This window comes from Mytilus trossulus, chromosome 14, assembly GCF_036588685.1.
Source record: "Mytilus trossulus isolate FHL-02 chromosome 14, PNRI_Mtr1.1.1.hap1, whole genome shotgun sequence".
NCBI classification, from domain to species: domain Eukaryota; kingdom Metazoa; phylum Mollusca; class Bivalvia; order Mytilida; family Mytilidae; genus Mytilus; species Mytilus trossulus.
The window spans coordinates 77,163,828-77,184,858 of record NC_086386.1 but is presented as its reverse complement, the minus strand read 5'-3'; the positions used below and the strand labels follow the sequence as shown (position 1 = coordinate 77,184,858).

At 31.1% G+C, this 21,031-nt stretch overlaps 1 protein-coding gene across 1 annotated transcript in view; it reads left to right on the top strand.

Moving 5' to 3' along the window:
- Positions 1 to 5,642: 5,642 nt before the first annotated feature.
- Positions 5,643 to 21,031, top strand: part of LOC134698084 (A-kinase anchor protein 9-like) — a 29,791-nt gene continuing 14,402 nt past the window's right edge. The window contains exons 1-5 of the mRNA XM_063560375.1: positions 5,643 to 5,660; positions 11,299 to 11,339; positions 15,359 to 15,433; positions 18,475 to 18,630; positions 19,304 to 19,504. Of these exons, the coding sequence (XP_063416445.1) occupies positions 5,643 to 5,660; positions 11,299 to 11,339; positions 15,359 to 15,433; positions 18,475 to 18,630; positions 19,304 to 19,504 (491 nt within the window). The remainder of the gene's footprint in view (positions 5,661 to 11,298; positions 11,340 to 15,358; positions 15,434 to 18,474; positions 18,631 to 19,303; positions 19,505 to 21,031) is intronic.

Sequence of the window (21,031 nt, the reverse complement as noted above, 5' to 3'; positions counted from 1 at the left end):
ATACCCAATGTTACTTACCAAAGAGGAACACTCATTCGATTTGTTATGTGACGAACTGGCTTTTCTAACACTATATTTGATAACTTTACTTCCTTAGAGTCTTTACAAACAACGATATACTGATCGGTCTTCCGAGTGCTCCAAAAAACACCTAAGTTATTTATATTATAAACATAAGTTTTATCAGTAATCATTTTAATGTGAAACTACCTATTTTAGAGGTGAAGTAAATCAGATATGGAAATCCAAAATATATGTTAGAGGAAATACAATTTAAGAATCTTTTATCTTGCAATTGAATTGAAACATTTGACTTTTCTACACTTTACACATGTATTCATGTGTACTTCTCTTGCTTTAAAATACCCAAATATTTCAATTTCATCACTGTTGAAGGTCAAACGGTTGCCTATATCGCTAACATCTTGAACTCTAGTTGTTAGTTTTCTCATTGGAATTGGTTATCATACAACATTTCCTTATTCCTGCACTCCCCCTGAAAACGTACATACCCGAAGCTCCTCCTCACATCTACCAGAATAATAAGATTAATGATTTGTTAGTGATCTTAAAGGTTTCACCAAATTTAACTTGCGGGCAAAAAAACAATCTTTACGATCATACTTTTGGGTAAGTCCACTTTTAAAATCTTGTTTTTTTTTGTTCTCACATCGTTGTAAATATAATGAAATTTTATTTGACTGGCATACGAGAGGTTTATCGAACTGTAAAACTAGGTTCAAACCACCATGTTCCACATAAGAAAATGCATATATCAAGGCAGAAATATGACATTCGTTGTTCATTCGTTTGATGTGTTGGAACTTTTGATTTTGACATTTGATTAGGTACTTTCCTTTTTGAAATTTCCTCGGAGCTCTGTATTCATGTGGTTTTACGTTTTGATATCACATTTATTTTGTTGTAACTAGTTATTATCGTGAGTCATTAATATGCATTAATTTTTCATTATGTCTTTACAAACATATATTAAATGTTTTGTAGAACGAAATTGATAGTCACTTTAATTCTGCAGTCAATTAGTTAAGATACAGAGGTAAACATGTGTAGCTTGATGTAATGTAACTATAGCTCGATAAAAAGTTATATTTTACAATTCTGTCGCATTTTCATCAATTATCATTTCTGCACTAATAGTTTATCATTTTTTTCTTTTGTCGAAGGATTGAACAAATTAAATAAGCGGCGAAATGAGATTTGAATACTAAATATTTTTTTTATCAGATAAAAATACAAATATATAAATATGCAACTATTATGCACCCAATACAATTTTAAACGCTTTGTTAAAAATTGTTGTGTGGTTTAAATCCCTAACACAACAAAAAAGTGAAAACACCTAACAGAAAAAAAGTGAAAACAACTTACACCTAAAATATTTTACCACTAGGAAAAATTAACTGCAGAAGAGAAATCATATGTAATCTCATATTAAATGCTAACTTCACATACATTATTAAATAACTAGTGAAGGAATGGCATGACTAACCAGGTAATATTTAAAAGAAGATGTGATATAGTTGTCAATGAGACAACTATCCACATAAGACCAAAATGATACAGAAATTAACAACAACTATAGGTCACCGTACGGTCTTCAACAATGAGCAAATCCCATACCGCATAGTCAGCTATAAAAGGCCCCGATAAGACACTGTTAAACAATTTAAAAGAGAAAACACATTGTATTGTATTATTACCCACCTCATTGAATTAGTTTAGTTGACAAAAAGGTGATTTCTTTGAATAATATGTAGTCATCAAAATAATATTCTAACACACGTGTTTTCAACAACGTATAGTGTCAATACAGATTTAAAGCTATCAATAAATTAGGAAGGGTCATTCAGCTATTTGACCGTATAATAATTACGAATGATACATTTATGGTATCGACTTTCCTTTCAAGAACTCTTGGTGTGAACAGTTTTAAGTGCACAAATTTTGCAATCAATAACTTTACATACAAATCGGTTATAAATCCTCAACACATAACACAAAACAGCATAGTATCAGAAAATATACTTCTATAATAAAAAAAAAAAAAACAAGATGTACTATGATAGCCAATGAAAAACTATCCACAAGAGACCACAATGCCACAGAAATTAACAATTTTAGGTCACCGTACGGCCTTTAAAAAGAGCAAATCCCATACCGCATAGTAAGCTATAAAGAGCCGCAAAATGACAATGTAAAAAAATTCAAACGAGAAAACTAACGGCTTTATTTATAAAAAAAAAAAATGAACGAAAAATCATGGCGTCCGTAAAATGGACGAATGGAGGATTTCAACTTCACCATTAGGAACTCTTGGTTTATTAATTTCCTTGTGAGCAGCAATCCTCTATCAAGAAAATCAGGATAGGAAATGCAAGCATAACGAAAGACACAAATGAATTATTACGGTGTATGCAAAAATACAAATAACTCTGTCAGTAATTTATTGTATCAACTTTGGTTATGAATAGGGATACTATGTGATTCCTTATTTTTTTAACAATAAAATCGAAGAAAAGCAGATTTGTTAACAAACTATACAGGAAGGGTGTTTTCTCTGTTTTGTCTGTCGGTTCAACAAATATATTTTCTTTACTTTAAAACCTTCATACGACGAAATGGGACCCTGCCAAAACATGCACTAAACATTTCAATTATGTGACTTTGACCTTAAAATACAATCAAACGTGTAAACTTGATTTAGACATGATGCTAGTTTATCTATATTAAGGCATTATATTTTTCAAATATATTGCATAATTATTTCAAACCCATAATATCCAATATTTTATGAGTTTGATAAAATATGGTTCATAAATACATGTCTAGGTTACATTTAGGCATATATCAGACAATCACTTGAGAGAGCCACCTCGTTAATTCAATATTTTGTTTATTTGTATCGTAATTATGTGTAAAGTTCGAAAGGTTACGACATCATAAAAGATTAGCAATAGTGTTTGATCTGTTAAATTAATACCGTATGATCTATAACAATCGACAACTTATAAATATACAATCAAAAGCATGCATAGACGTGTATCAAGACATTGTGGTATATTTTGCAAATATTTTAGAAAGTTCACTTAAGAACATTTAAACAAGAAGAGACTTTTATTAACAATCGAGATACACATCTATTTTATTTCCGGGCAGGTGTTCAAAGTAAGGCTCTTTTTGATGTATTTATCAAAAAATATCATAATATCATAATATCTTTAATAACAGTTGATTTTTTCTAATAACTCCTGAAAAACAGTGCCTTACATCAACCTATTGCTTACATAACAAGTAGAATATGAATTTAATTTTTGAAGACAAGTTGTATTTCAAAAGCGTATTTTATTTTAATTAGATTGTTTTTGACATGTTTGAAGGACATCGTCATTATTCTGTCAAAACTTTTCTATTCGCAATCGAATGTTTTCAATGATAATATACTGAACGACATAAGAAACGCAACACTAGATTATTTTTGTGTTATTTTTGAATGAATGTGTCAACGTCAAAAGCGATGACTGCCTGTTACTAACGCCAAAATGATGTAAGAAAGGTCAACAAATCCTGTCTGACATTTTTGGGGTTCTGTTTTACACCTTCCGATTTTGCATTTGTTGGTTTTGGCAATTATGCGGTTGGAACTTGAGGGCTTTACAGGTTTTCCTTCAATCAAGTTTTTGGCAATGCAGTTCATGGGAAACATTTATGGCATGAGTTTGTACTCAATGGCACTCGGCAATTTGTTTAGCAGTTAACGTTGCGGCCGTAAACATGATTGGCAAATGAAGAAGCATAATCAAATTCTGTTAATGTTTCAGTGTCATTACAATTTTTGATCTGTTCATTGATGGTCAGCAACAAATCTTGTCTACTTGTATCGTTGTCGGAAGGACAGTAGAACGGTATGGTTGCAGCACATTTATGTTTTCATGTTTGCAGTATTCTTAAGGGCTTATTCAGTTCTTTGTTTTTTTTATTTCTCAAATTTTGCAAAGTGGAGATGTAACATTTAAAAAAAAGTAAGTAAGGCAAAGGATTGAAAGAACTGTTTCACAAAGCCAAAAAACTGAAACAATCTTTCATGGGAAAAAAATTTCGCTTGAACAAATTCTTGCGACTTCAAAAATTCGGTATGTTCAATAACCACAGGTAAGTCAGATTTTGATTTTTTGTAAGGAGAAAGAAGCATGATAAGCATCAAAAGTAGTTGTAAGAGAATCAAAAAAGATTTGGTAAAAAAAAATGAGTGTTGCGTTTCTTAAGTCGTTCAGTATATTTGGTTATAAGTCATATCTCACAATCCGTGATCAATGAGATATAGCAGTTAAAAAAATCTGTTTTGTTGACTTTTCAACTATTACTAAATTGAATTTAAACCGGGTATATCTCATACAATGAAATTGCAAGGTAAAATCTTATCTGAATTGTAAGCTGTTCGTCAGAGTAAAATTTTTTGTAAAATTATAATCTATCTTGGATTTCCCGTATGCGTAACAATAAATGATTTTTGTGATTATTCAATCAAGGTGACTATGCAAAATCGCACAAGAAAAGAAAATTTAGAGGACGTGATAATAATCAAAAACTATTTGTTCTCGATTCAGCAGAATAACTTTTTGTTCCTTTGTTAATTGTTTGGGATCATACTAACGTTACACAATTGACACCTATTGACACCGAAATGCATTGAGTCTTTTCTAACGTGATATCTGTTAATGTTATGCACAGGATTGAACATACTATTTATACAATAAACTTATAGATGCATGATCTGAGTCTTGTGCTGTTCAATGAATTCCTGCAATACTTCGCGGTGTACCGTATTGCTCTAATAAAGCGTATTAAATATTAAAAGAAAATATCAAACGCGTTGTTTAACCAATTGTCATGTGGAAATCATCATTTTTTTGTATAAGTACAGGAGTACTTCAAAATATTGAAATTGAAAGTTTAACGTTAAAACAAAAGTGTCCTTCAGTGTTTTAGATATTTCAAAGGCCTGTATTTTCTTTTGACATTTTAGAATTGTAACCATTTATTCAGTGTAAATTTCGTATCCTTCGATTTTGATTCCTCAGTAAATAAAAAAAAATCACCTACGTAGTCCCTTTAAACTTATTCAAATCGATTATTTCAATGCATTTGAAAAAAGCCAATAAGGTCAGTTTTGAAATTTGAATGGTCATTGACCCAGAAGTCTTTAACTCAAATTTAAGGAAAACTTATCGTCGAAAATGTAGACACCCCAGTCACCTACGTCGACCAAATGCAGACATTATACATGCATAAGTTGAGAAACTGGAATAATAATTCAGAAAACAATTTCCCTAGTGATTAACTCTTGTACATCTTAAAATACTATGCAACGGTCGATTTATTGACCTTCTGTATTATCATTTTCTTAAAATATTATTTAAATCATTTTTAAATTTAAAAACCAAATACGCAATCCATATGTTATCAAACTAATCGTTGTGTGAAATTTTCAACCACAATATATAACGCTTAACGGTTTTAGATAATATATCGAGGACCAAAACAAAGTGAATTATCAGTTGGGGTATTCCTCCGCATTGTGTTAATGTTGTCAAAATTGTATTATCAGTCGCATATTTGATAGGATGGCAACTACAAAGCAGGTATAGAAATATTTTTATTTGTTTAATCAAGTTAATTTCATTGGAGTAAATACACAATTCATAGATACCAGAATTAAGATAGTGTACGGCAGATGATGGTTACGTCTATAAATAAATAGGACCACCTAGGACCCTAAATTCCGAAAGATTTTGCCAAAAACAGCTTATACTTGTCATCTAGACATTAATCATTAGTTTGAAACATACTGACGCATAGAGTTTTCAATATTTTCTTTGGTAAGATATTGTTTGAATAAATATCAGAAGTCAAAGAGGAAAAAACTCACACATGTTATCCCGGCAATAATTGAAACAGTTGCCATTGCAAACATGTTTTTGAATATGCATCAATTTCATAATCATTGCTGATTAAACAAATCGTATGAGTTTAAGTAGAATGTCTTAATTTCCGAGAGGTCCGAATAGTGCGATTGTGGGTTTAAATCCAACAAGTTGGTTTTCATACGTTTTTTTTTAAATGAATTACACATTGCCGGAAGCTCTTTTCGAATATTGATAAAAGCAAGAACAAACTATGACATCACATTTCTCGAAAGGTCCAAACTGGATAAAGCTCTATGATAATTAAGATGACTCCATACTGGAATATTATTTCCACTGGAACAAATATTACAGTAAATGTTATTAACGGAATAAAAGGTATAGAATATTTTTCTTACAACAAAGTTTCCATTGGAATTTTTGTTAGGTGGAACAAATAAAAGGTTGACAGCCCAACATGACTAGTATAAAACTATTTGAGTAGGAAAACCAACTGTCTAATCGATACTGAAAAAAACCCCAGTTCTTCTGAAAATCAGGTTCAGGTGCAAACATATTCAAGGGGTTTGAACGTTTTAACAGGCGGCAAACTTCACCCTCACCTGAAAAAGAAGCTTTACACTAACTGCTGAAAGACACATGATAAAATGTCGATTGAAATGGCTTAATTCAATTAAGTAAACATGTTATTTATTTAGATAAAAACATTGTCATGTGTGTGTCGAAAGCTTTTGTTCACTTTTGATAGTTGTTGACAAGAATGTCATATCTCGAATTAAATGAACTAGCAATTAGAAATAAAGGCGTTGTCTAAGTAAATAGCTAATGTAAACAATGAATAAGTAATTTAATTATGATGTAGCAATTATGTATTGATAATGGAAGATGCATTATGGTTGAATTGAAAGTTTGATATCGGTAACTGAATCATTATACAATATCAACACCATCTATATCTTTTTAATTATGTTAAGTCGATTTGATTTTTTAATTTCGTCTTGTTCAAATATCACTGTGTCATCTAATCTGTAAAACTCCAACACAAATAGTAGGCTACGTCAAAAGAATTTCAACATTTACAAATATCATCGACAGATTAAAATTGTTTGATTTTATAAAAGGTGCGAAGAAAGTGCAAATTTTGATAACATTTCTTTATCATGTTTGTAGACCTTTAAATATTATGATAATATAGTAAGCGGGGTTAACCATGCTACCTTCAGTTCAAAATAAAAAAAAACCAAACATACTACATCGAACTTTGCAATGTAATACAAACCAAACGATCAAAAAATGTTCATGTTGCACATTTATAAAAAAAATTTAAACATCATCGTTTGGCCAATAGCTACATTGTGGCATTTATTCAGTCATGCATTAAAAAAATCTTAATTAGGCCAACATAATGCTTTACGTGTTTACATTTAAGTGTTACAACTAGTTGAATACCAATGCATAGTATTTACATTTCCTATTGAATATGATCGGTGTGTTTTAACATGAGTTTCACGACGGGTGTTGAACGTAAAGCAGGATATATCTACTCTTCCAGGTTACCCTGAAAATTCCTATGTTTAACAGCGTTCGTGTTGTTCAGTCTCTAGAGTTCTATGTTTTGTTGTTTGTTATTCGGTCTTATATTGGAATTTTACATAACATTGTCAGTTTTTGGAACTCGTTCTTTTTGTTTTTCCGCCTCCCTGATATAACAATAATTTGCCTAAGAAATGTTTAAATTTCGAAAGGTTATCGCAAACTCAACATTAAATCACATTTAATAGTGACAATATTCAATTATAAGATCGTTTTCAATTGACAACATCTGTCCATCCACTCTATAGACGAGTGTCAGGTCAAGAAATGGCATTGTGAAATTGTTATTGTTCAAATAAAATATGAGAATGTCTGTAAAGGTTCACGAACTATATATTTAGTATTATTTAACCGATGTGCAATATGGCGTACTTTCTTGGATGTCTTTACAAATAGTTCTTAATCATTGAAGGATATTTTATAAGTTCAGTATTTTTCAAATTTCAAGAAAGTAGATAAGCGTTCATTGTATATTAGCGCATCGTTTATCTTAATAAGATTATAGTTTTGAAAGAACATTGTCATGATTGTGTCGAAAACTTTTGTTCAATTTTGACACTTGGTGACAATTAAGTCATACCGTGTACCTAATGATAATTTGTCTAGCATTTACCAAATATGTGCCTTGTTGACCTTAATGTCTCATCTAAACAATAATTTAAAAATAAAATCACTTTAACATGTTTAAATAAGGTTCAAATTATGTATAACTAATATAAGATACATTTTACTTTTTATTGAAAGTTGTTGCACAGATAGTATCGATATTAGTTTACACAACATCAACAACAACTGTATATGTGTAATCGTGTTTATTTTATTTTCAATTGAGTTTTTATTCGTGTGACCTCTTGTTCAAATAACATAATTTTATCTTATCTCTGAAAGGACATTGAAGTTTATTTTATCAATTCAGTATTTTCTAATTTCATGAAAGTAGATAAGCGTTCATTGTTTATACTTTTTCACTTCTTTTGGTCTTTTGGAAAATGCTTTTTGTGCTGTGTTTAAACCCTTCTACAACGAAATTTGTTTTACATGCACACGTACAAAAATAATCTTTTTCATCCAACGCAATCATAGGTTTGAACGTAGTTTTCAATTTAGACTGGTATATATATCGAAAGCTCTTTTTTAGAGCTCAGGTGGCCGTGTGGTCTAGCGGGACGGCTGCAGTGCAGGCGATTTGGTGTCACGATATCACAGTAGCATGGGTTCGAATCCCGGCGAGGGAAGAACCAAAAATTTGCGAAAGCAAATTTACAGATCTAACATTGTTGGGTTGATGTTTAGACGAGTTGTATATATATATATATATATATATACAACTCGTCTAAACATCAACCCAACAATGTTAGATCTGTAAATTTGCTATCGTGACACCAAATCGCCTGCACTGCAGCCGTCCCGCTAGACCACACGGCCACCTGAGCTCTAAAAAAGAGCTTTCGGTGGGCATGTGTTACCTTTCCACGTCAGTTTCAATCTAGCGGCGTACTACAGTTCATGATATATAAGGCATGAAGATGTTTTTGTTACAGATCAGCTAAATTATCTATAGTAAAGGATCCTACAAATTAATGTAAGATACAGTCACAGAAAATAATTATATTCATAAGTACGTCTGAGTCAGTGACAACCCTACAACAGATGTATCTATCGGATCGCCATCAATGATGGTGATACATGGCTGTGTACATAATGTGTATAACATCAACCCAACAATGTTATATCTGTAAATTTGCTTTCGCAAATTTTATATATATATATGTATATATATATTTTTTTCTATCAACAATGATATTATTTATGATTTTTGTTCGTCCTTCAAAAAGGGAGTGCAATAAATTAGATAAGCTTGAAGTAACATACATTTCTTCAGATTAAAGAAGCCAAACAAAGGACTAGGTCCAGTAAGACCCCTTATTGGCCCTTAAATATAGCATTTTTTAAAAATTGTTAAAATGTAAACATTTAGCTATTTAGTGGAAAGAAGAATGCTTCTGCTACATTCATGACATAAATTTGGGCTGTTTTTTACAATACAATGCCCTCGAGTACTAGCATCGTTAAGTCATGCTAACTTACTGAAATCTTTAACTTTTTTAACATTTATGACATATCAATTATGTATTATGGTTTAAATGAAAGTATAATACAAATAAAATATTGGTAACTGAATCAATACAAGATCAACAACATCTATATCTTTTTAATTTTGTTAATTTAGTTTGATTTTTTAATTCGTGTAACCTCTTGTTCAAATATCAATGTGTCATCTTATCTGTGAAATTCCAACAAAGATAGTGTGCTACGTCAAAAGAATTTCACGATTAACAAATGTCATCGACAGATTAAGATTGTTTGATTTTTGATAAAAAGGTGCAAAATAGTGCGAGCTTTAACATGTTTAATAACATTTCTTTATCAGGTTTATAGTCATTTAAATATTATAATAATATAGTGAGTGGGATCAACCATGCTACCTACAGTGTACGTAACTACGCTTGATCTGAGAATTAAAGCCATGAACTACATCTTTAGCGTTTAGATGACAACGATAAAAGAATTATTTTATTTCTGGTGTGTTTAAACCATTATCAGGACGTATACGAATATCCCTGACTTGCAATCCTTTCCATTGAAACATATGAATTATGTGGTATTTTGTGCACGTTTGCCTACAATCTTCTGATTTCCATCCAATCCAAAATGTTAGATAATCGTATACCTGAATAACATCACACGAATCAAAATACATTCAAAGAGTTGTTTAAACAGTCAACATGTTATGTTGTTTGTCGTTTTGTCTTTCATTTGACATAACATTTCCAGATAGTTTTTTTATCTTTGTGTTGACTATCAATTTGAGTTTCCGCCTGTTATATATAAGATTTCTTTTCGTTTTTTCGAAGGAAAATAGCGAAATTAGCTCACATCTTTCAAAATGTAATATTTATATCATGTGATCATTTGCAATTGACACAAAAAAACGATCGAAACATGACTTAAATGTAACCAAATTTTCAAACTGAACAATTTTTCTGTACAATAATAACACTGTCTGTTTAATATTTTAACCCTTTTAAATTAAAGAGATATGAATTTAAAAAAAGATATACATAAAATAAAAGGATTTACTTTACTACGCCATTTTCAAACATGTCCATATACCAAAGAGATATAGTGATTGAAAATATAAAGACATCTTCATAACTCGTTTGCAAAATAGAAATCTTATAATGCCATTTCTTGTCTATAGTAGATGTCATTTGTAAACGTTTGCATCATATAGATATTATCTGACAACGCCTGGCTACAAATAAAAGAAGACAAACAGACAAACAATAGAATTCATGACACAAAATAGAAAACTAAAGAATTAGCAACACGAACCACAACAAGCAACGTCAACATAAATTCATATTGGACAAATATCCATAGATTAAAAGTTTTTGTTTTCTGTAAAGATAAAACTCAAATCTAATGGCGAGAAATACACATGATATAGCACTTTAAATATTGTACAAACAAAAGAATCAAATTTTGTTAACACAGAAAAAAATCAGTTCATTTACTTTTTTACAAAATTTCTATTTTTGAAAAAAGATATATTTTAATGTTCAAGGCATATGCACAAATCAGACATACTGTTTCGCTAGTATTCAATATTTTTTAGAATATTTATAATATCTCATGTTGTAATGCTAGAATAAAAATGAATTATTGCAAAACTTTGTTTTATTTGATACTTTTGTTTCAGAAAAAATCAAAACACTTGGAAGAGAGTACTGAAAAACGATTGTGAGTATGAGTATAAGAAACATATCAGACAGATTGCATAACCTTCCCATGCGTTTATAACATAACGGAATTCTTAAGGAATTGACTAATATACTTAAGCATATTAAGGATGTTCACTTTTGATGAGTCAAACATATCTAGAACGAATATGTTTTTCTCGGCCGGAGTTTTGTTATATACAACTGTATAAAAAGTAATTGTTGAAGAGAAATAATATGGTTTTGCATTATTCATCAATGTATACCCATTGACAATGGAGGTGCCCTCGAAGACTGCCCCAGAAGTGGTGTTACATTCGACCATTTCATATTTTATTTTCGCAAATACGTTGGTTTTTATTTGTACTACTGTATGGTATTATTAGTTACACAGTGTGCAAATGACCTAATACGGTGTATATGGGTCATTAAATTTCATACGGGTGAGATATATATCGTATTAGGGCACTAGCATACTGTGTAACGAATTTATCTTAAATAAATTTAAAAAAAAATTAAAAAAACTGAACCCTGAGAAAATTCAAAAACGGAAAGTCCCTACTCAATATCAAAGGAGTAGGTCCAGTTAGGGCCGATGTTGGCCTCAAATTTCAGGTCCATCTAACGAAAGTTTTTTTTTCAACGCTCTGATTCAAGCTTAAATATGAAAAATCTATCAAATATGCCATGCCAAATCACATTACTTTTCAGATGGTTTTTGTGAAAAATGAAAGTGGCCGCATCCGTGTTCATTCTCAACCTTCATATATGTTTTGTATTATCATTAAATTCAACTTATATTTCAATATTATGAATGAACACGAATGTGGCCACTTTCATTTTAGACAGAAACCGTCTAAAAATTAACCAAAATGCATAACTTTTGAAGATTTTAGTGATTTAGCATGACTTAATGATGCTAGTACGCGATGTTTGTGCACTGTATCGTCAGTAACAGCCCATTTTCATGTAGCAGACGCATTTTACTTTCTAAAATAAAGCTTAAAGATTATATTTTCACAATTTTGTAAAACTGCTATATTTTGGGGCCATAAAAGGGTCATACTGATCCTACTCCTCTGTTAGCTTTTCTTTTTGTTCTGCGTTGATTTCAATAGTCTAACATCAAAGTTATTTGTCTCTTGTCTTGGTGAAGCGTGTGAGATGTTCATTGGTAAACAGCAATGTGTGCAATAAAAAATCAATAAGGGTGTTAAAAAATGAAACGTTTAAGATGTGTATTGGTAAACTGCAATGTATGCAATTAAAAATCAATTAGAGTGTTAAAAACTGAAACGTTGAAGATGTGTCCTCTACGCTTTGAGTGAGGTTTCATAAAGGGACGAACTAACACTTATTAATGAGCCTGTAATTCGGTGGTTGTCGTTTGTTTATGTGATACATATTTGTTTTCGTAAAATTTTTGTACATAAGTAAGGCCGTAAGTTTTCTCGTTTGATTTTTTTTTACATTGTCATTGTTTTTATGTATCATTTTGGACTATTGTGGAGACTTGTCTCATTGGCAATCATACCACATCTTTATATGAAAATATAAAAAAAAAACAATATGAAATATACATGGTTTCAATGCATCCAATTTTACCAATCATATTCCTAAAAATGTAAAGTTAACAAGACAATTTGCAATAATATATATTATATTGATGTTAAATTTGACATCCCCAATTTTGTTTTCGATCTATAAGTTTGAAGACAATTACAATCAAAACCAAGGAGTAAACAAAGACTCACAAAACCAAAGTACATTTACATCAACAGTTATAAAAAATAATTTAGAAACAACACGAGCTCCACTAAAAAACGGGAGTCAAATCAGGTGCTCTGGACATGCTGGAAGGGTAAGCATTTCCTGCACCGTATACGGCACCCATCGTGTTATTTCGTTGTTCATTTCGGTAATGATGGAAGATTATTATGACTGAAGAAGAATAATCAGATATGATTTCTGACACACTTTTGTCATAATGACCAATCAGCTCATGATGGCGACCGTAAAATTTTTTGAGTGACGACCTTAATTTGATTGATTCATAGCCCTGTCATAGCAGCTTTTGAGAAAGCAGTATTCCTTGTTCAACAAAATCAACGTACTTTGAGCTAGCTCTAGAGTAACTTATCAATTGAGATACATATACTCCATATGCTGGTGCCGCTGGGATGTTGCTACACAGAAATGCAAAGTTGACTATAGGAAATTTAAAATCATAGCGTGAAGGGTGTATTGTTTACAGTGCTCTTAAGTGTTTGAAATGTGATAAAGTCTACACAATTTTTCAATACGATTGTTAATCTTATTAGTTTGAACGATGCATCGTTCTCGTATCGTTTGATGTATGCGTTGAAAAGAAGATTAACTTATGAGTAAATGATAATGGCAATATTCATCACATCTAACAGTTATCATAGTGTATATACGCTGCATTCACATACTTTTGTAAAACAAATTGCGATCGGTTAGGTATGATTTGTTTTATTACCTTTCATGTGCATGCATGGGTCGTTTCATTAGCTTTTTGAAATTGTTGGTAAGCAGAATCAGACAATTATTAATATATCAGATTCGGTGTTATGATTATTGGATAAAGTAAAAACTAACTACATGTAAGTATGCTGGCTAAACATATGTAGTTTAATTATAAAACAAACTTTAACAGTATGTATTTCCATCCACTGATCCATGGTTTCTTAATCAAACCTATGTGTACATGCTTAATAAATTTACAGAAATAACGTAAAGTGAGAATAGATTTCCATGTTGGTTTTGCATGCTTACTAATATGAAATATATCGCGGTATTTTCTTCTTATATATAATATACATAAATAAATAGTCAAAACATTTACTAATTGTTATTATTGGTACAAGGACATGACATTATTCGTTAACATAAATCAAAATGCAGACACGCTACACGTTCAAGTAATTTACATTCTTTTTTTTTTTTGGTAATTTTCTTTATAAGGCTAAAAAATATAAGCAAACACCTAACAAAACCTTCAAACAGACAAATAAAGAAGATATATACTTACGATAATGTTGTCAGATCATGAAAGATTGTATATTTTGCTTTAATATTGATGCACTTATAGAGTCTAAGCATCGGAAATAAACATAGTTTTTTTTTCTACAAACAGTTGTTGGTATGATACGGGTTATGTTCTTCTCATGTATTTTATTATTGTATGGTACTAAATCCCTAACGGAAGGAGTGTGCTTGGTATTCACATGATGAATATATAATCTTTCAATCAGTTTTATGGAGGTCTGGATTTGGCATGACAGTAACTAGTGCTTTTGTTAATTAATATTTGATTGTCATTTAGTTTATTGTAAATTCAAAAGTGATTGCGATTGCGTTTTTGTTTTATGCAAAAAATGTGACAGGGTTAAAATTGCAATAACTTAAACTCAAATTTTTAAAACTTTTGTATGAATTAAACAGGATATATTTTAATGCTAAATATCAAAATCATATTTTAGTGTAAAATGACAAAATTGCAATAATTAATGCACGCAATAATTTCTGAATATGCTGAATTTACTGTAGTTTCTTTTGTTACCGTTTCTGACATTGCTTGGCTTTTTAACTATTTTGATCTGAGCGTCACTGATGAGTGTTATGTAGACGAAACGCGCGTCTGGCGTTTAAAATTATAATCCTGGTACTTTTGATAACTATTGCACTCTTACTTCTTTTAAACTGATTTTTACGTGAGATTTGCTGTGTGCTTGTTTTTTCTACGTTGGCTAGATGTATATTGGAGAGTTGAAAACTGTTAAATGGTCAGCTAACTGTACTACGCCCTTGGTTGTTGGATTTTCTCTATGTATTGAGAACTCAGTGGTGGCTTTTGGCTGTTTTCCGTTTGATACATTCCAAAATTTCATTCTCAATTTTATATATTAAGAATTAAAAAAATGTATAATTAAACAATCAATCAATATATACATGTATAACGTTTTACAATATCCGTGATAATGCAACTTTCAATTGATTAAACTGCTTAATTCGTTACAGATTTTCCGATGGAATAAACCAAATAGAGCAAGGAATATGCAACATAATAACCGTATTCGGACAATTAGAACAAAAGTAAGTTTCTTTTAGTGCAAACAACATCGAGAGAAAAAATGGTAAATATTTTGCTTTCATTGATTTATTTCAAAGAATTTGCTTTTAGTATCTTGAATGGAAAAAATTCTTAAAACATTAAAACCCTGATTATACATTAATAAGTAATTACATGCAAACCCTGAATGGGTCAGCATACAGGACAAAATAATAAGATGAACACCTTGTATGAATCAGAATACGGGAAAAAGTAATTACATGCAAAATAAAGGCAACAGTAGTATACCGCTGTTCAAAACTCATAAATCCATGGACAAAAAACAAAATCGGGGTAACAAACTTAAACCGAGGGAAACGCATTAAATATCAGGGGAGAACAACGACACATCACCGAAACGCAACACACACAGAAACGGACCGAGCATCAGACAAAATCCCACGAGAATAACACATAGAACATCTAAACCAAAAACATGAATTTGGGATAAACAAGTACCGTGCCACGTCTTATCTTAATATCACAAAAATAAGAGAAAACAAACGACACCACATTAAAATGCAACACACACAGAAACGAACAAAAATATAACAATGGCCATCTTCCTGACTTGGTACAGGACATTTTTAAAGGGGAATAAAAATGGTGGGTTGAACCTGGTTTTATGGCATGCCAAACCTCGCACTTTAATGGCAAGGTAAAATATAACATTGAAATGACAACATTATAGTACAGGACTACAATACAAATAAATAGGAGAACATATTAGACAAAGAAAAACATGATTAACAGATAACAAAAAGAATCAGGTTTAAAATTCAATACGTCCAAAACGCGTCTCGTCAAGACAAGACTCACCAGTGACGCCCAGATATAAAAGATCGAAAGTGAAAAAAAGTACAAAGTTGTACAGCACTGAAGATCAAAAGTTGAAAAAGGCTGTGACAAATACGGCTTACTTTTTATGCTTGGGATAAGAACATCTTTATTATTTAGAACAATTATTGCTATTGTAAATAGTAAATTTTATCAAATGAATATGAAAGAGATATACATAATGAAACTGAAGTATTATCTTATTACTGAAAACTTAAACCGAATACATAATGTTAAGACAAACACAGAATATACACACCCGAATCAGTTGAGGCCTAAACGCAGTAAAAAATAATAAATCAGCATACAGGAAGATTTAATGACATGACAACTCTAAATGACTCAGCATACAGGAAGAGGTGATTACATGCAACCCCTTAAAAGATCAGCATACAGGAATATCTAATTGCAAGAAAATCCTGAGACAAATTAGCATACAGTTAGAGTCAATTACATGCTACCCCTTAATGAATCAGCATACAGGAAGAGGTAATTTCATGCAAACCCTGAATGAATCAGCATACAGGAAGATGGAATATACCTATTGAAAATCAAAAGGATGATAATTTGAATAGTTTTCTAGAAAAAGCAGTGATGAGTCAAAATTAGTTTAAGGTGGTATAATAGTCACAATTAAAAATTATAGATTTGTTCATACTTTGCCAAACCGTAGTATTTATTAATATATGTTCACACATATGATAAAAATTGTAGGTCAGTGCGGAGTTTCCCAAGCTACAGACACAAAATTATACATTTTGTTTGGATTATACATCACCAAACTTTTAATGTGATAAGATGCTAAACCTACTGATAGAACTATAAAAAATATGAGAAGACATCTTCTAGAAAATGCTTTGAGAATATCAAAAGAAAAGATAGGTTCACCGTGCATATTTTGAAGCTAAACTACGATTTTGCCAATTTCTATGTAGATTTCTTAAAAAAATGCACTATTTCAGAGCTACCTCTCCTTAATATGCCAATTAAAAAACATTAAATATCAAGCAAAAATGATGTACACTTGCACAAAAAGTAATATTTATAATTTATTATATTATGAATTTGTTCTTTTTACATGTGTAAATGCAATTCATATTTATTTAGTTACTAAAGTATCTGCATTCTTGCATCAAAATTCGCTAACTTGATTGAAAATCTGGACCTTAGATTCTCTGTTTATTTACAATCTAATATGGCGAAAGACACTAATATCACGCTAAGTGCTGTTTATTAAAATTTCCTTCATAACTAGTCTTTTCAGTCTCACACTCTGATGAAGAAACAATAATAATATTGTATGAGGCTAAAAATTTGGACAGTTAGGGTTATTGGTACTATATACTTTTAATTGGTATTTGAATTTCATTTCAATTTCATTGTATCGTCAAACATGTTTCCTAGTGAATGCCACCACACATTAATGTTATTGGGTATAACTGTTGAGACCATATTACTTTTTTGTCTTTGGTATGAAAATAAGAAAGAGTGGTGAGAATGCTGAAAAGACAAAAACCCACAAGAGGCCAAATGATTTAGAAGTTAAGAAATATAGATAACCGTACGACCTTCAACAATGAGCAACACACATACAGCATAGTTATCTATGAATGGTTGTTTTTGTTGTTTTACTATACATGCTATACGAATTCCGTTTCAAATCATGTGTTTGCAACCAGTCAAAAATTAATCAGCAGCGCTTCAGTTTATTTACTGCGTTTGTCACGCGAGTTAATCCGAGTGTTTAATTATTCCCACTTTTTGGTATAAGATATTGGTAGACATAAACAGAAAAAAGCGAATATTATTTAATATGATATATCCATCGTAATAAGAGAACATGAATGTTACCTCCTTTTTTGTACAATGCATACGGAGATCAATTGAACATTTACTTCGTTTAATTAAACTTGTTGATTTGACGTTGTATTTAAAGTCGTATGCATTTAATTATTCTGAGTGACTTGTACAATATTTTCCTCGTTAAAACCGTACTTTACAGTAAACTTAAACGGTCATTAATACTTTTAAGTTATGGGGAAACTCCGTTCGGCAAGGGTCCTTTACATTTAGGAATATGGTGTACAAAAGTGCAATCGATGATATTGAAGTCATTTTGTAATTAATTATTGTAAATGTGTGTTACATTTTGATTCCAAATGATGATGCTATTAAGTCTTTAAAATAGAATTCATTCAGATACAGAAAAAGATAATTTGGAGACATTAAAAGCTACAATATCAACTTTAAAGGCGGAGAGGGAGGAGCAAGATTTAATCCATGATAGCAAAATTAAACAATTGGCGGATGAGGAGAGCCAAGAGAAAAAGAGACTACTCAACGGGTACATTATTCAAATTTTAGTTGGAAAAGTAGTTATTGTACCTAAATGACATTTTGTTATCTATCAATTTTTTAAGTTTTCATTTTAGCAAACAGCACATCAGAAGAACGTGTGAATAGATACAACAATATCGATCAGTATTGATCGTTTACAAATAAATAAAAACGGAGTTAGTATTGACAAATCTTTCAAATATTTCCACAAATTCGCTGGTGAACCACATTTATTTCATACTTTGCAAGTGGTTATAAAAATAGATTACAACGATTGGTGGTTAATTTACAGCTGTTTTACTTGATTATAAATTAAAAAAAAATCAGGATTCTAATTGTCCTAGGTATTAAATACTGTCAGACAAGAATAAATGAGAAACAATTGAAGTGAAATTTATTTTTATCGAAATAAGCACTCACATGCACACGTTTTTATAATTACATTTAATTTTAAAAATGGACGACATGCAGAGCGAAAGGGACTCAAAAATAAGTTATCATGGTTATGTATGACAACTATGTCAGTATTTTCTGTGTTATTGATTTTCGCATATGTATTCTGTTGTCTGAATTCATTAGCCGACATAAAAATATAACCACCATATGATAAAAGATACATGTTTACAAAGACTTGAATTCATTAGATTTTCATAATGTTAACTTTTTTTCGAACTTTTCAGGTTTGTATCCCAGAAAAACGAAATGTTGAACGAAAATGAATTGTTGATGAAGAAAATTGCTGAGCTTTGTATGGATACTGAGCGCAATGAATCAATTTGGAAAGAAGGAGAAAACCAACTTAAGCAACTGCTCGCAAAGGAAAAAATAAATACACAAGATGCGCATGGTGAAATTGAGAAATGGCAGATAAAAGAAGAAATGTAAGGAAAAATAGATAATTTTAGAAAGATACAAATAAACTTCTAATGTATAATTAAAAATATATATATAAAACGCCTAGAAAATCAACCTAGCGATGTTAGCGTAGATTTGATTCGTGACTTTCTCCCCGAGCGGGGCTGGAACCTGTACTTTTTATTTCTGATTTATACGACAACACCGTCTAGCATTGCGCAGAGATCTTATCCCCTCCTCTAACTCTAACTTATAGAAATAAGCTTCGTTTTGGGAGGTGCTACCTTCTTTTAAGAGTTAAACAAGGATGTATGATACAATAAACGAAGTATTCATTTTAGTGTTCAGAAAAAATCATCTACTCATCTCTTCAGTTTATGAGCCGTGTTTCTATTGATAAAGATTTGAACGAGCGATGAACTTTCTCCAGCTGTGCAAGATTTAAATGTGTTTAAAGGTACAGTTTAAATCTGTCATAGATACAGAATTAGAACGACTGATGAAGTATAGCAAATTGCTATCTAAGTTAAAGTAATCAAATCAATTAAGAATGACTAATGTTTAGTATATATAATTACACAGGCTTGTATTCAAGATATATACAAAAGTAATAAAAACAAAATATAATAAAAAAAATACAAAATATAAAATTGGCGTTACGGGCAACATGCTAGCAATTGATATGTATTTAAAAAAATAAAATACATATCTCAATTAAATTCACATTATTCGTGCATCTATCGCGGCACTTGCACTTGACGACAGAGTGTAGATGTGGTACCGTGACTTCAAATAACTTTCACCACATACTTTAAGGAGAAAGTCACGAGCCACTTTAGTATACATCAAACAGAAACATAACTCGTAGAGTATTGAATGAAACCTCAAACAATGTGAACCAATAGCAAAGCGAGCCTTTTTAAAAGAGAGAATTTACAAGAGCTCGAAGCATACCGTATAGCGGGTTATTTTTGCGGGTGTAAAATTTCGCGATTTCTATTAAATAAGGTATACGAAATATTTTGGCGGTTATTATTTTGGCGGATTCAACATTTTTAACATTACCTTTGCATGTACACTTTTAAATTGGCGGAATTTATTTTGGCGATTTTGTTCTATCCCCGAAAATAAGCGAAAATTTACACCCCGCGAAAATAACCCGCTATACGGTAATTCAATGAACAATATGTTACTTCAAAATACCTCTCCACGAGTGACATATTGAGCGCTGGCCCATCCCATGTCAAACATATGTAACTCAAGTATACCCACTCTTTTAGTTTATTTAATTAATTGTAATACCTGCATGTTGAGCGCTGGCCTAGCCCATGCATAGAGGGTATGGGCTCACTTTGCAACCTGAGACGGATAACCTTGAGTGAAAAAACCATTTGCACACTAAAACATGTATCCAAAAAAACTATCAAATAGACAAACAAATGATTCGTTCACCCGACGAGAGGGCTGCCTAGTTATCCATTGTATTCAGGGCTGCCTGAGAACTCAGATAATAGTTTTGTGACAAGTAAATAATGGATGAAATTCATTACTAC